We start from the raw sequence: 16,253 nt of genomic DNA on the forward strand, positions 1-16,253 counted from the left end.
CCCCAAGTCCATGGCCCCCCCCCCAACCCTGGTGGCCACCGAGCCCAGGGGCAGGGCAGAGCAGGCTCTGCAGAGCACCCACCCCAGCGCCCCCATCCCCTTACCTTTCTGCCAGGTGATGGCTGGGCGAGGAGCCCCTGAGGTCTCGCAGTTGAGGATGACAGACATGCCATCAATCACTGTGCTGTCCTGGGGACCCCGAGTGATGTTGGGGGCAATGCCTGTAGGGCACAGAGACACAGAGCCCAGTCTGGAGGTGGTGACTCACTCCAGGGGCACTGGGGGGGGTCCGATCCAAAGAGGAAGGTTTCCTGTTTTCCCTCAGCCTCCCATAGAGTACAATCGGGGTGTCCCATGCATATCCCACCCACTGCCTGGGCAGGGCACCCCAGATTCCAAGGCAGGAGGGGCTGGCACCTACTGGTCACAGCCAGGTACGTGGTGGTCTGCACCTCTCCAGCCGCGTTGCGGGCGAAGCACTGGAACATGCCGGTGTCGTCGGGGACCAGCCCACTGATCTGCAGGCTGCCATCCTCCAGCAGCTGGAAGCGCGACAGCTTCTCCAGGTGGATGAGGGCAGCATCCTTGTACCAGGCCATCTCGGGAGGGGGGACACCTGCAAGGAGAGAGCCACATCACACACAAGGTCTCAGTGGCACAGGGAGGATGCTGGGGAGTGTCTCACCCTTGGCTTGGCAGGGGATGGCCACCACCTTCTCCATCTCGGCTGTGATGTGCCTCTCTGGCTCCTTGATGAACTGTGGGGGCTCTGCCAAGGGAACCCAGCGTTGGGCAGAGGGCTGTGATAGACCTGAGACCCTTCCCATCTCAGCCCTGGGGCTCAGAGTGCCCCAGCTCATGACACTCATGGTTTGGGCTGCCCAAGGGCAGGTGCTCACCCAGGACAGACAGGTAGGCACCCGCAGCCACAGCAGGCACACTGCTGCTGCGCAGCACAGCCTCACACTCGTAGTAGCCACTGTCACTCAGCACCGGGTGCAGGATGGTGAGGCGGCGGCTGTAGTCGCTGATGCCGCTGGAGAGGGGCACCCCATCCTTCTTCCAGATGATGTGCAGCTTTATCAGTGGCCTGGGGGGGCCAGGAGTATGTCAAGAGCCAGACTCGGCCCCCATTGAGACATTCACCTCCCTCCATCCCACAAGACTCAGGAGCTGTGGTAGGAAAGGACCTGCTTCCAACCTACAGGATCCAGGAGCTATGATGGGAAAAGACCTGGGTGTACTCAGCCCTCCCACTTCTCTGTAGGACCCAAGAGTCATGGTGGGAAAGAAACTGGGATCACTCAGCCCCCACCTCCTTCCATCCTGCAGGATCCCAGAGCCATGGTGAGATGGGACTTGGATGCAGACAACCCTGGGGCCAGGCAATGCCAAAAGGGAGGAATCTCCATCCCCACCCCACAGCTCACCTGGCATTGGCCACACACTCCATGGTCACCTCTGAGGTCCCAGCCACCACACTGGTGTTCCTGGGTGGGACAATGATGGTGGGTGCAATGGGATCAGCTGGGCCACCCACATCTGGGGAGAAGGAGGCCAGAAGGACAGCCGTGAGCACCCCCTGCCCACCCCTGGAGTGCCCCAGCCCCCAGATGTGCTTGGCATGGAGGTGACAGGGACCATCACCTTGGCTTCAGGAGCCTTCCCAGTTCTCCCTAATCACTCCCATGACACCTCACGGCACGGCCACCAGCCTGGTGGCAGGCAGGGAGGAGGGAGCAGGGAGTACATAAAGCAAAATGATGGCAACAATAAAAAACCCTCATGTAGGCACTGTGAAAACATGATCGGCTCGAAAGCTGCTGATAGAGCTGAATCCATAAACAGGAGCTCTGGGAAGTTTATGGCACTCCGGGACACTGAGGGATGGGAAACAGATTAATGGGGAAGGAGGACAGGCAGAGCCCACCATGGATAGGGATAACACCCATGGAGCAACGGGAGAAGAGTCCAAGAGGATTGATGTGACTTTGGAGCATCTCCCATGGGATGGGCTATGACCACCCAAATAGGCTGAGGTCCTGGAGGGTCCTAAGGGACAGGAGGGATGAGGGCACAGAGGTGTCCCTAAGGAGGGTTTCGTGTGCAGCACCAGGGGCTGAGAGGGGAACAGAGGGCAGGGGTGACACTGCAGCATCCCATGTGACAGCCCATTCCCAGGGCATGGATAGATCCATCTGGAGTGGGAGCAGGAGCTCCTCCTGTGACACACCAGTGCCTGCAGCACAGCCCTGGGAGCCTAAATAAATTTTGAGGCAGCTGAACTGTTAAGTCAGCACAAGTCAGAGCCTCCAAAGAGATTTACTGCAAATTAAACTTGGGGGAAAGGCAGGACGAGGGGGAGCAGGGCAGGGGGGGAGCAGGGCCCCCACACTCACTGGCCACAGTCAGAGTGATGGGCTGACTCGTCTTGTTGTCCCCATTCTTGTCATTCACTGCCTGCACATAGTAACGTCCTGCATCTGGGGCCACCGTGGAGAGAATGACCAGAGTGTTCTCCAGTGTGATGGCACTACAGGGAGGAGTGGGTGGTGTAAGTCAGGGTGTGAACACAATGGAGACACTGATGCAGCAAGCTGGGACCCTCATTCCTCACCCAGCACCTACACCAGCCTTGGGGCACCCACATGGGAGCCCCAGTCTTCCTCTAACCTGACCAGGGGCACCCACAAAAAAAACCCACATTGGACCCCCAGCCTCCCTCCCACCTGCCTGGGAGCACCCACATGGGACCCCCAGCCTTCCTCCCACCCACCCCAGGTCCCCCACCCAGGATGGGAGTCCCAAGCCCTGTACCCTCACACTGAGCAAAGCCCATTGGAAGGTGCAGATTCATAGGACTTCTCTATCTTTTTATTTAATGGAATGATCTAATCTGCAGGAAACATAAAATGCTTTGGGGAATACATTTTTTTTACCATTAAATATGAGATAAAGGAGTTTTATCTCCTCAATCCTGCTTTGCAAATGGAAAGGAGACCAGTTCAATTCCTGCATAATGGGGGTTACAAATTCAATTCCCACACACTGCGGCTGCCAGCGCTGGGCTCCAGCAGCACTGGGATGTGCCACAGCCCCACAGGGACACCTGAATACCTGTGAGTGTCCATCACACCCTTCCACCTGCCTTCCTCCCTCTTATTTCCATTTTTCATTAAAAAAAATTCGTTTCTCTGATGACAAACAGCCGTTAGTCACCAACTCTGTCCCTGGGGTTTAGCACAATGCGCTCAAGACATTGGTTAAATATCCCCAGAGCAGGGATAAGGGGAAATGCAGCCCCCTGGATGCTGGGGGATGCCAGTGGGGGCATCCTGGGGGTACTCACATGCGGCTGCTGGGGGAGATCTTCCTTCCATCCCGGAACCAGGTGACCTGTGGCTGGGGGAAGCTGGCGATGCGTGGGGCGCGGATCACAGCTGCCTCCCCATGGGACACGCTCTGCTGCGTCTCGCTGTCCTCAAAGCTCCCCATGTCTGTAAAACAGGTGGGAGAACCATGTCAGGGGCTGGGAATGTGCCCAGGGATCCAGGCTCAGGTCTGGCTGGGGAGCAGGCTGGAGGCTGTGGGGATGGGCTCCCACAGGGGCTGCTCACTGTCCCCTCCTCGGCTGGGGAGTTGGCTGGCTCAGTGTGTGGGATGGTGGGAGGTAGCTCAGATCCCACTGGCTGCTCCTTATGATCCTTCCCTCCAGCACTGCCCACAAACCAGGTCAGATACTCCTGCCCATGTGTTCTCCACCAAGGAAGGCTCAGTCCCAGGGCTCCCTGACCTCTCTCCATGCCTCAACCCATGGCCCAGCACCAGGAGCATCACACAGGCAAGGATATGGCATAGCTGCCTCCATCCCACCTCACAATTCCCAAGCTGGAAGCACACATTAGTTGAGGAAAATAGTGGGAAGAGGGGGGCATGGAGGGGGAGGGGGGGCATGGGATTTTTATTGACTTCTCTTAATTGCTGTAATTAAAAACATGTAAAGAATCCTTTTTTAACGACTTTGCCATTATCATTAGTTGTTAGCACAGCTGCCTTATTAATTTCTCATTAGCTTCCTGATTTGTCACTGCTCCTCAGGAAAGTACTTAAGGGGATGGGATTTAGGGCATCCCAGAGGGAAGGGGTGACAGAGAGGGACAGATCCTTGTGGGGACAGAGCCACCATTCCAGGCCTCAGAACTCTCATGCCCTCCTGAGACATCCCTGCCAGTGTCACCCCAGGGATGCTCCAGACATCTCTTCCAGCATTGCCACAGGGATGCTCCAGATGTCCCTGCCAGCATCACTCCAGGGATGCTCTGAATGTCCCTGCCAGCATCACCCCAGGGATGCTCCTGACTGCTGTGTGTTGGCCATAAGTGGTAACAATGCCAGAGCTGACCCACAGCACCAGGAGTTGAGTGTCCCCAGGTCCCTGTGGAGCAGGATGGACACTTACAGGCCACCTGCACCTCGGTCTGGCGCTGCAGCAGAGCTCCCATGCGGTTGCGGACGATGCAGCGGTAGAACCCGGCGTGTGTGCGGTCCAGAGAGGTGATCATGTACCTGTGGGAGAGAGGAGCCACCTCAGCAGTGGGGGGACATCCATGTCACCATCACAGCCCCTGGGAGAGGCTGCAGGTCCTACACGCTCCCCCTATTTACTGCCAGGCAGCAGCACCTGCACCAGGTTCTGTCTCCTTCCCTGAGGAGGTGTGTGTCCATGCATGTGTGCATCCATGCAGGCATGTCCATGTGTGCACACACACGTGTGTGCATGCTGGGGAGTCACTGTGTTCCTCACTGCCACACACACAGGAGGTGCTTCCTCACCCCACACACATGGCATGAACTGGTGACCGTCACCTTCCTGGCCCAGGGGGTGGATGTGACCTACCAACGTGAGCTGGAGGCACTGGACAAGAGGCTTCAAGCTGTCAAATGTGGGGTGGCTCCTGGGGACTGGCACCCGCTGTCCTGACCCCTGCACTGAGCCCCAGCAGTGACACTGAGGTCTGCTGGTGTCACTCAGCCTGGACCTGTGTGTGGCCAAGCCCAGCACTGCTCTGATGAGTCACAGCTGAACCCCCTTATCATCCCTGTGCCTGCTCTTATCAGCCACCAGCGCCAGCAGACGATCAGTAGATAAAGGGAATAACCACATCTCTGCTCATCCACCCCCAAGCATTGCTCAGGTCCCTGAGCAGGACCCTGTTCCCACCAGACCTCTCTAAGCAGTGCCCACCCCAAGGAGGGGTAGAGATATTCCTGCTCCATCACCCCAGAAAAGAGAGGTGAGTGTCTGGGGGGGGCCAGGCAGGTGCTGCAGCATCACCATCCCCAATGGGGAGTGCTCCAAGATAAAGCAGAGAGGGAATAAATACAGCAAGCTCAGCCCTCCTTGCCCAAAATCTAATCTTGTGTTAAGAGACGCCGCGGGCTCTTTCAGCAGAGCTTTGTTTGTTCTTCTGAGGGCTGAGCGTAAATTAAACTTTCATAAGAGCCGAGGAGCACATTCCCTCTGCCAGGAAGCACAGCAGCCCCCACACCCACATCCCTGCATGGGAGATGGTAACAGGGACATGGGGCTCCCACCTTGTCTGGTGGCACCATGGGGACGAGGTAGGCATGGCAGGACTGGCATCAACCCCAGTGCTGACACCCACCCACGTGGTGTGCCGGGGTCACCCGTCCCCGCGGGAGGAGGGAGGATGCCCTTTGGGAACGAGTCCTTGAGTGTCACGGCTGATATTTAAAAATGCTCCCCAGAGGCTTTAAATAAGATATTTCAATTCCACGGAGCTGTCAGGAGCGGATGCAGACGCCAGGAATAATGGGCCCGTTCTCCTTGTGGTGTCCTCGCTAATAAATCACACCGTGACTCCCGAACATACGCATGGATGGACGGGTGGACGGACACTGGCTGATGCTCAGCTGGGTAGGGGCACTCCTGCCCCCAGACAGATCCCTGTGCACCTCATCCTCACTGCCATATCCTCTCCAGACCCTTATCCTGGAAGGAAGACAGTGCAAAGCCCATGGAACCCAAAACATCCCCACCCTTGCAGGGGGATGCACCCACGGATGGAGCACCCACTGCCCTCCAGCACAGCCTTGTCCCCAAACACATGACAGATCCCTGTGTACCACATCCTCACTGTCACATCCCCCCCACAACCCTCATCCTGGGAGGGGAACAGCTCAAAGCCCACGGGACCCAAAACATCCTCATGGAGGGATGCACCCATGAATGGAGCACCCACAGCCCCCAGCACAGCCTTGTCCACACACACACAAGACACCTCCCTGCACACAAGGAGTCTTTGCCCCGCAGGGGGGACACCCCTGCAGATCCAATTAAGGGAGCCAAGACCCCACACACCGGAGCTGGAGGAGTTATTAAGCAGTGGCACTTCCACACACACACACCTCAGCGGCTGAAAATAGCCTGGAGAAAGGAAATCAATTGCCGGCGCAGCCCAGCCCGCAGTCATCAACCACAGCAGCACACACTTTGTTCTCTCCCGCTCGCCTTCCGCGGAGGCTTTCATCCAGCACCGCTCGGATTTGATTTCCTTCCCCCATCACGCTTGGCTGGAAGGGGATGGGAATTGATTTCACCCCCAATGTCACCCCTGGTGTCACCCCCTCGCAGAGAGATGTGCTAGAGGCAGGAGGAGGGCGAATGTCACCCCATGCAGCTCTCCCAGTTTGAGCCACAGCAGCTCCTGCATGGCCAAGAGCTCCTGGCTCTGTGCTGTGCAAGCAGCTCCTCCACTCGGGATCGATCCCCGTGCCCCAACCGTGTGGCTTTGCCCATCTGCCCTCACTCCAGCCAGGACAGAGGTGAGTTCTGGCCAAGTTCCTGGCACAGTCCTCACTGCTGACTCTGCTGTTCCAGGGGTTTGTTTGGCTTCTCTGTGAAGACAGAGGTTGACAGGGCATTCTCCACGGGGAAAAGCCCTTCCGCAGCAAGGACTGACCCACGCTGCAAAAAGAACACTCTGATGGAAAACAGCAGCAGCCTCCAGGCTCCGTCAGGAAGTGGCTGTGCCCTGCTCAGCCCCGAGGTCAGGAGGAGGCACCAGAGCCAGGAGCCCTGTGCCAGGGGACCAGAGGGTTTGCAGAAGCAGCTTTGGCACCGGATCAATCTGCCAGATGGATGGCTGCACGTCGGGAATGACAACCTCTCCATCCATCCATCCATTCATCCATCCATCCTTCCAGGCTCCCACGGCAGAGGCAGGGCACAGCACCGTGACCAGTTGCATGGCACCAGCACCGTGGTGTTCCAGTAGGATTGCTCCCGGCGCCGCTCCGGCTCTGCCTCAGCCTTGGCTGCTGCCGTGGCTCTATTATTGTAGGGCTGCAGAGAAGCGTGGGGCTGACACTGCCGAATTATTCTTAGATTGAGGGGGTGGAGAGGGGCCGGGAAAAGCATCAGCCAAAGGATTTGATCCATCAAATTGAAAAGCCAGAAGAGCTCAGGAATCTGTGAGGTTCTTCCAATGCCGCCCAGGAACAGCAACAGCTGGATCGGATTTGGGGTGGAAGCACATTGGCACAGTCCCCTTTGATTAATATCCTGTATAACGACTAATTAATTCAGGAGGGGACGTGCGTTTGAATAGTTATTGTGGGATAATGAAATGTCAAGTGAGCATTAAAACACACTTAGCAGAGGTTTAACGACTCGCAGCATCCGAGTGCGTGTCCCGACACCTCCACCCGCACCAGGCCAGCACTCAATACTGCTTTAAACACCCCCCTGGTATTCCATCAGCCCCTGCTAACTGTGTTATTGGATCTCAATTAGCTCCTGATTGGAACGGGCTCTGTTTTGACACACGTGGCCTTCGCCTCTCTGCTCGCCTGAAGTGTTTTCCTTTGGTCAGGGGAATTGGGCGGGCGCCGGTGGCCCTGTAAATCGCTGCCTCAATTGGCCCTGCCAGAACAATGAGCCATTTAATAATTAATGCCTGTGTATTAATCAGCCTCCTTCCTGCCGAGCAGGGACCAAGTGAGCGCACAAGCCTCGATCCGTGTTGCGGCATCCGGAGTGCTCCAACGCATCAGTCACCAGCAGCTTGGCCATCACCCAGCTCTTGTGGCATCTCCAGGGCTGAGAGTTCCCTGTCAGACTATCTGAGCCCACGTGAGGTCCCATCGAGGAGATCCTCTCCATCTCCTTGTCCATGTGCCTCCTGCCCACCCCAATGCTGGCATAGCTCCCTGGGACCACTGCCCTGTGCCCAATATGCGCTGCTGCTCACTCACACCAACCCCACAGTCTCCCCTCCAACTCCAAACAAGGAACAGAGACAGGCAGGAGCTTTCCCAGCACAAGCATTCCCACGAAAACCCACCCCGTGCTGCCAGTTACCAGCTCCTCACCAGCACTCAGGGGGCTTTGCCACATGCAGCAACATCAGAGGTGATATGGGCCAGGCTAGAGCCACAGACACCAGGAACTCCCTGCTGAGGTCCCACCCAGCCTGGCTGCAACCCCTCCCATGTTTATCAGCTCCCATTAATTAAATGATTGCATGGTAATTAGCTCCCCAGGGGAGAGGGTTGGGCTTCACGCCTGGGCTGGCAAAGAGCTGGACCCACCAGGGCTGGGATGAGCTCCCAGCAAGCAGCAGCACGCGTTGGGGTCCCAGGATGAACTCAGGGGTGAATCACCCTGTTTGCCCCCAGGTCTGTGTTTTTGAGAGGCTTTTGGTTCTGTATTATAGAAGCTGAAGACAAACTCTGGGCACCAAGCATTTTGAGTCCTCAGCAGGCCATAGATGTTTGGCAGGGTCCTGTGTGTGCAATGTACTGTCTCCCCTGCATCCCTACAGGACATGCACCCCAAAACAGCCCCAAATCTGTCCCACATCTTGCTGAGCCAATGCAGAAAAGCTCCTGGAAGTAGCTGGGAATGGATCAGAGGCACCACGTGTTGGGGCTGGCAGGGGGGTGGCACTGGGAGGCTCAGCCGTGCCAGCCCTGCTTGGCTGGGGAAAGCTGGGGCAAAGCCAGCTGGTGTTGGACATGGAATTACACTTTTCCAGGCTCCAAGTTCCCAGCAAAAAGGATCTGGGCTCCTGGGAAAAGGCAGGAGATCCTCTAGTAGCTGCTGGGCTCGTGCACTAGCTGAGGAAGGGCATATGGAGAGGCACAAGGGCTGATTTAGGAGCTAGAAGATGCATCCCTACGGATGGGAGTCTGTCCAGAGGTAATCTATGTGTAAGGTAATTTCCAAAGGCAGCAGGACTCGATGCAACCCTTAATAGGACAATCTCATGTGATAAATTACCAGCCCCAACTAATCTGCATGTTAAATTTCTTGTATGAGAAATAAATATCCTCAATTCACCAGAGAAGCGCTTTCCTTCCGAGGATTTCATTAAAGACATCAAGCCGCCTGATTTGCATGTTATGATTCCTCGTCCGAGGAGCAGTCGAGCTCCGGAGAGCTCACTGAGTCTGGCACCAGAGAGACTCTGCATGGAAAAACAGAGCCAGCCCTGGAGAGCAGTGCCAGGGCACCGGAGTGGAGAGTGTGGCTGTGCCACCCACCCTGCTGGCACCTCAGCAGAGGTCACAGCAGGCATCAGGGTCCCTGGAGCAGGAGGCAGTGGGCATCCCATGGGGGAGATGTTTTCTGAATCACATGCCAGTGACTGGCAATGAAGGCAGCAAGGAGGGAAGGCAGGGTGGTCCCTAATTCCATGCCATCCCCAGGGATGCTCCTATGGGGGACACAGGTCCATGGGCACACACAAAACCAGGCTGGTCCTTGATCCCTCCATGGTCCCCAGGGATGCTCCTATGGGGGACACAGGTCCATGGGCACACACACAGAGCCAGGCTGGTCCCTAACTGCCCACAGTCTCCAGGGATGCCTCCAGGGGAGATTGGTCCATTCGCACACACACAGAGTCCAACTGACACCCTGATCCCCCCATGGTCCCTAGGGATGCTCCCAAGGGAGGATATCTACACATACACACACAGGCTGTTGCTCAATCCCTGTGGGGTCCCTCATCATGCCCAATCCCTAGGGATACTCCTGAGGGATGATGGCTCTGCATGCACATGAAGCCAGGCTAGTCCCTGATTCCCCCTGTAGTCCCCAGGGATGCTCCCGAGGTGGGGCTGACTACACACACACACACACAGAGCCAGGCTGGTCCCCAATCCCTCTGGGGGTCCCTCATCACGTTTGATCCCCTGGGATGCTCCTGAGGGAGGATGGCTCCACCAGCACATATTGCCAAGCTGGTGTGTGATTCCCCTGCAGTCCCTAGGGATGCTCCCAAGGGATCAGCTCCACCTGCACGCAGCGGCAGTGCTGTGGTCCTCTCCAGCTCGGGACCAGGGACCTGCGGAGTGCGTTGCCCACCTGTCCCTCGCCACACGCCAACAGCCGCGGTGGAGCCGCTGCGGGAAGGAAAGGGCGGTCGCTATGGAAACACGCTGCCAAACTGGGAGAGCAGCTCATTCCCTTGAAATGTGGAGAGAGCTCCTGCGACCATCACTGAGGGATGCGGTGGGGCCGTCCGAGGGCACTGGGGGCTGCGAGCCCCTGCACACAGCCCCCAAAGTGGGTACAGCACACACGGGTGATTGCAGCTGGCAGTGCCGGTGGGAGGCTCTGCTCAGGAGAGGATTTGGGGAGCAGCAGTAGGAGGATGAGGATGAAATGCCTGGAGATACACTGCTCTCTGGGTGGGAACCACAGTGATGCCACCAAGGCTGGCTGGGAACTGCGAGGTGATGGGACCAAGTCTGGCTAGGAACCACGAAGTGATGCCACCAAGCCCAGCTAGTCCCTGGGCACAGCCTCCTACAGTATATTGCCCTGCTCCAAAGCATGGTGTCCCCCTCATTGGTACAGACAGGTGCTGGGAAAGGTCCCTCCTGTCCCTGGAAGGGGGGACACACCAGGTGGGACATGCCAGCACCAAGCTGGGAAGGACTGGCTGCACCCCACATCCTTCACCCATGCTGCCAACACACCCACAGCCACTCGTGATTCTTGCATGGCCAGCAGCATCCCCGAGCCTCCCTGGCCATCAGCACCAGCCCTTCCCTCTCCAAGGATTACTCTGTTTCTAAACTCGTTAACTTTTAATTACAACCTTGCCGCCGCCTGAGCGGGCTGGCTCCGTGCCACCGACAGCTCTATTAAAATTCAATTTCTGCCCATCATAACTAATTTTGGTCCTTCTCCTTCCTCACCAGCAGCTTCCAATGCCAGGCAAGACGGCCAAACTCTCATCCCGACGCTCTAAATCCCCAGGGAGCCCCGGGCGGAGCGCAGGGATGCCGGCAGGTTCCTGGGAGCCAGGCAAAGATTTGCACAGAGGCTCTTTGCCTCCTTCGCTGCGCTGAGTTTGTTTGGGTTTTCCCCACGTGTTTGTTTGTTTTCTCACTTCCTGCCTTAATCCTTTCTGGCTGCAGGCTGGAACGGGAGGTGGGGGCCAGGGGTTCTGGGGGAAGGGAGTCACCTTGGAGCAGGGATGTAGGGATGTGGAGCTGCCAGGCATCCAAAAGCAGAGACATCAGTGCTGGACTCTGTAGGAAAGCTACAGAGGGGTAAACTGAGGTATGGAGCAAACCCAGGAGTAACCCAGGAAAGAAAGTCAGGAGTCCTCATTCTGGGTTTGAAGGTGCCCCTCAGGCACCCTGACATGCTCTGAGGATGGGGCAGAGCCCATGGACATGGTCCTGACACATTTCTCCTGCCTGGATCAGGAGCTGTCACTTCTGACACGTGTGAGCTGTGGGAATTGTGGGGCTCAACAGGTCTCAGCCTTCACACTGGGGCTGGAGACAAGGGACAAGGGATAACACACCTGTCCCACAGGGCACCCAGCAGGGACTTTGGGGGCATCACAGAGCTGCAGCCACCACATCTCAGTGGGGTACAGCCCCCAGGGTCCCCAGGGATGGCTGTGGCTCCAGGATCCCAGCATGGCACAGCGCTGGGGAGGGGCCAGGGGGACGTCACCCAGCCACACTGCCTGCGTTCCTGGCATCCCGGAGCAGCCCCGCGTTGCCACAGCAACACGAAGCCTTTGGACTCGATGCCTTTAAACGGGGAACGGCTTGTCTCAGCCTGAATTATTGATTAAAACAGAGAGGATGACACACGCACTCAGAGGAGATGTGAGAGGTGCCCGCCTTGATTTAAAGGCCAGCTCCAGGGGGCTGGAGTTCCTCTGTCGCAGGATAAGTCAGCACAGGGGGCTGGATATCCAGATCTGGGCACTCTCCTGTCTTGCCCCTTCCCTGGTCTGGCTGTTCTCAGGGAGCCACGAGCCGGCTGTGATCCGCAGCCCCGTGTTAAGGTGTTAATCCGCTTGTGCAAACACCTCCTCCCTGGTGTTGACCTGCTTAAATTCCCTGTTTGCTCTCCAAACAGAGCTGCAGCTCCCAGAATGCCAACGGCTGCCTCTGTGCTGCCTCCTGGGATGGCAGCCCTGGCAGCAGGGCCTGGGATTCACCTCAGATGCACAGCAGTGGGCACTGAGAATCCCAGAATCATTCAGGTTGGAAAAGCTCTTCAAGAACATCGAGTCCAACCTGTGATGCTTCACCACCTCGAGAGCACTGAGTGCCATGTCCAGATGTTCCTTGTGAACACCTCCAGGGATGGTGACTCCACCACCTCCCTGGGCAGCACATTCCAATCCCTGACACAGCCCTATCCAGACTCACCGGTATTCCAGGGAGAACTTGGTCAGCTCCCGACTGTTGTGCAGCCACTTGAACTCGAGGGGCCAACTGCCCTCTGCCATGCAGGTCAGGACCAGGCGGTTCCCCTCCAGGTGCACTTGGCTCCTCACTGGCTCCGTCTTGAAGTATGGGGAGACATCATCTATGAAAAGAGGAGGGAAAAAGGATAAGGGACATGCCAGCCCCACAGTCCACCAGCCCCACAGCACCAGGACCAGTCATCACTGGTGTCCTGCCCATGGCAGGGGGTGGAATGAGCCAATCTTTAAGATCCCTTCCAACCCAAACCATTCCATGATCACAGGCACAACCATAACACAGCAGTCACCTCTCCAGCCCCCTGCCCCAGCCAGGCCCTCAGCCCTGCCCTTTGTCCCACCACGAGCCACTCCACAAGCCCATGGACAAGCCCTCAGCCTGCTGCAGGTTTATCCAAGCAGCTTCTTTGCTTTATTCCCAGCTGCCTTTGTAGCATCTCCTAAGCACTGAGCTTTTAACTCGGGGGGTGAAGGGGCGGAGGGGCTGGGAGCAGAGCGAGGCACAACCACTTACTCCTCTCCTGTTTTATTTGCTAAGTAAAACTATAAATCGAACCACACAGCTCCATTTTCTGCTTAACAAATGGAAGCCCTTTTACTTCAAAGACACATTCATATTCCCCAGCAGCTTTCAAGTGCACGTTCAATCACAGCTTTGGGTTTTTTCTTTGGGGTAGGGCTGTGCTTTCTTGTCTGCATGAGCTGAATTCCTGCCATGGATCTCTGCACCGTGAGCTAGCACTGAAGCAGTGCCCATGGGCTCAGCCAGCTCTGATGCCCCACAGTGCTGTGGGGTGTCATGGGTTTGTACTCAAGAGACACACAGACACCCCCAAACCTGCACTGGGGGTCCCTCTCCACTCCTCACTGGGGTCCCAGCCCCTGCACACCTCCCTTATTTCACCCATGTGGAAATGCCCATCGGATTTACACCCAGCTGCCCAGCACTGGGCTGGGCACAGTGATGCTGGATGCCAGGCAAGTCATTAGGAAGGGAAGGAGCAGCTCATGGCTCATTAATTTAATCCTCCTCTCTGACCTTCAGCAGCACTGGCTGGAGCAGGCAGCCCTCATCGCTGTGTCCCTGCCCCGAGTCCAGGATGGATCTGGGCATTGGGGCATCAGGGCACCATGCAAAGCTGGCACAGGGCACTGGAGCTGAGCCTGTGGCACCCCAGCATGTCCTGGATGGCACAGGGGCAGAGGGCTGCTCACCAGTACCACGGTGGTTTGGTGCCCTGGCTATGGGGTTCAGCACCACCAGCTACAAACCCAACACATGGACACACAGTTCCCTGGTCTGGAGAAGTGGCAGCTGAGCTGCAGCTTTTGGAGTGCCCAAGGAGTGGGAACACATGTGCTGCTGGGCTCATGGGCACTTCACAGTGCAGGATCTGTGTCACTTGTGCACACGTGCGTGGGGGGGTGGGCACACGTGTGTCCCCCATGGTGTGGCAGGAGCTTGACCTTGCATGACCAGAGCTTCACCCACGTTGGGCTGGAGACTTTGGGATTATCACAGCACCCAGATGGGGACATGGCACAGCCAGGTGCCAGCTCTGGATCCAAACACCTTCCTCATGAAACCAGTAAAGAGCCATGGACCAGATGGGGGTCCACTGGGTGTGATGCAGCCAAGGATCCATCCACAATGAGCTGATCCCCAGGGACTGGTGGTCGCATGGGATCTCAGGGCTGTGCTGCTGGGAGCTGGCTGAGCACTCTGACAGCACAGTAGGACTGAGACCTGGTATGCTCAGTACACCCCCCTCACTGAGCCAGCACCAGTGCCTGGGAGGCATCTGGGAGGAGTTCTGGAGGTGTTTGGGAAGCGTTTGGGAAGCGTTTGGGAAGCAGGGTGCTCCCGGCACACCTTCCCCTGGGCCCGCACGCCGTTTGCATACATCCTAATTTGATTTTAAGCAGCTAAGGCTCATCACGCTTTGAAGCGCCTGAGCCATCTGTTCTGCATTAAGGGGTGAAAAACGGCGCAGAGGAGGAGAGGCAGCTCCTAATTCCATATGGATTGTGCCGTGGTGATCCGCCCGCGAAGGTCACCGCGGCCACCTCGTGCCCAGCGGCTCCCCTGGCACCCCAGAGAGTCAACACCACCCCAGCCAGGGCAGGGGCAGAGGGGATAGGGGTGCCAGGTGTCCCCTGTGAGGGGGGAAGGTGGCACTGAACTCTGGGTGGCCTCCTGTGGAATCCTCATCATCCTACCAGGACCCCCATGCTTCCCTAGCCCAGTGCTGGGAGTGGTGGGAGGAGAGGAGGAATGTTTAGTTCCAGTATCTCCAGAGATCTCCTGGAATAATGCCAGGTGTTCCTAGTATTCACCTGCCCACCAGCTCTCCATGGCCACCCACAACAGCTCTCAGAGGGAAGAAGGGTGAGGGACCTTGGTGCTGAGCAGCACTGCACCCCCTCACCCCCAGTCCCTCCTGTCGCCCCCCTGACTCCGTTTCCACTGCTCTCCAGCAGCACTGGCCATCCCAGCACTGCTCCCTGAAGGCAGCTCCTGTCTCCCACCATCCACAACAGGCCATGGCACCACCAAATCAGGGGGACACGGGGTTCCCATCACCTCACCACGGAGCCAGCATGGATGGGAATGACATTCCCCCTGTCCTGAACCCACTGCAAGGGCTCCCAGTGGGTGACAGCCACGTCCCCCCCAAACTAAGGGTCATTACTGTTAATTCTGCCTCTCCCCCATCTGTTGTGACTGTTTACACTCCACTTGCTAATTAGAGGCTAATTAGTTGGTGCAGAAATTCATCACTTTCCAAAGGCAGGCGGCAGTGCAGGGAGGCGTCGGGAACATCTGCACATCTGCCGGCGGCACGGGACAGTGCAGAGCTCCCGTGCCATGCCATGCCATGCCGTGCCAGCCCAGAACTGTCTCCTCCATGCTGAGATGTGCCACCAAACCACTCTGTCCCCACTTTGGCTGCTCCAGTGATCCCGAGGCTCAGCTGAGCTGCCAGCGGCGATGGATGGGATAAATAGGATGCCAAGCACTGGCAACAAGGAAGGGAGACAGGGATAGGGCTGACTCCTGCTCTCTCCCTCCACTGCCGATGCCATTTTAATGCCAGGCCCTCACTCAGCACTAATCCTGCCTAATGGGATCACAATCTTGGCCCCTGCACTTTAGTTACATCAGGGCAGGCAGAAACGGGGCTGAGCCCGGGGCATTAGTGCCTGATGTAGGGCAGGGGCCCCCCAAAGAGCAGTAATGGATCCTAATTCCTGGGAGTAATGGGCGAGCTGGGAACTAAGCTCCCCTCTCCCCAGCTTCAAATCCCTCTTGATGGGAAGGGACGGGAGTTTTAAGCCTGGAGGAATCCTGGAATGCCTGCCAAGGGCAGGACTCTGCCCGGCAGCTGCTGCTGGGGGGAGGGGGGAAGGAAGGTATGACCCCCTCCTTTCCCCCCTACAGAGCCAAGAAGGGGATAGGAAATGAGGCCTCACTCCACAGGT

The 16,253-nt window shown here is 57.3% G+C and overlaps 1 protein-coding gene across 1 annotated transcript in view; it reads right to left on the reverse strand.

Moving 5' to 3' along the window:
- LOC103809809 (protein sidekick-2-like) overlaps positions 1 to 12,874 on the reverse strand; it is a gene marked incomplete at both ends in the record, with an annotated part of 13,109 nt that extends 235 nt beyond the window's left edge. Inside the window, 9 exons of the mRNA XM_009082679.1 lie at positions 105 to 221; positions 422 to 616; positions 686 to 769; positions 900 to 1,090; positions 1,431 to 1,542; positions 2,400 to 2,533; positions 3,350 to 3,497; positions 4,460 to 4,566; positions 12,715 to 12,874. Coding sequence (XP_009080927.1) covers positions 105 to 221; positions 422 to 616; positions 686 to 769; positions 900 to 1,090; positions 1,431 to 1,542; positions 2,400 to 2,533; positions 3,350 to 3,497; positions 4,460 to 4,566; positions 12,715 to 12,874 — 1,248 coding nt within the window. The remainder of the gene's footprint in view (positions 1 to 104; positions 222 to 421; positions 617 to 685; positions 770 to 899; positions 1,091 to 1,430; positions 1,543 to 2,399; positions 2,534 to 3,349; positions 3,498 to 4,459; positions 4,567 to 12,714) is intronic.
- Positions 12,875 to 16,253: the final 3,379 nt, after the last annotated feature.

This window comes from Acanthisitta chloris, unplaced genomic scaffold, assembly GCF_000695815.1.
Source record: "Acanthisitta chloris isolate BGI_N310 unplaced genomic scaffold, ASM69581v1 scaffold29719, whole genome shotgun sequence".
Taxonomy (NCBI): domain Eukaryota; kingdom Metazoa; phylum Chordata; class Aves; order Passeriformes; family Acanthisittidae; genus Acanthisitta; species Acanthisitta chloris.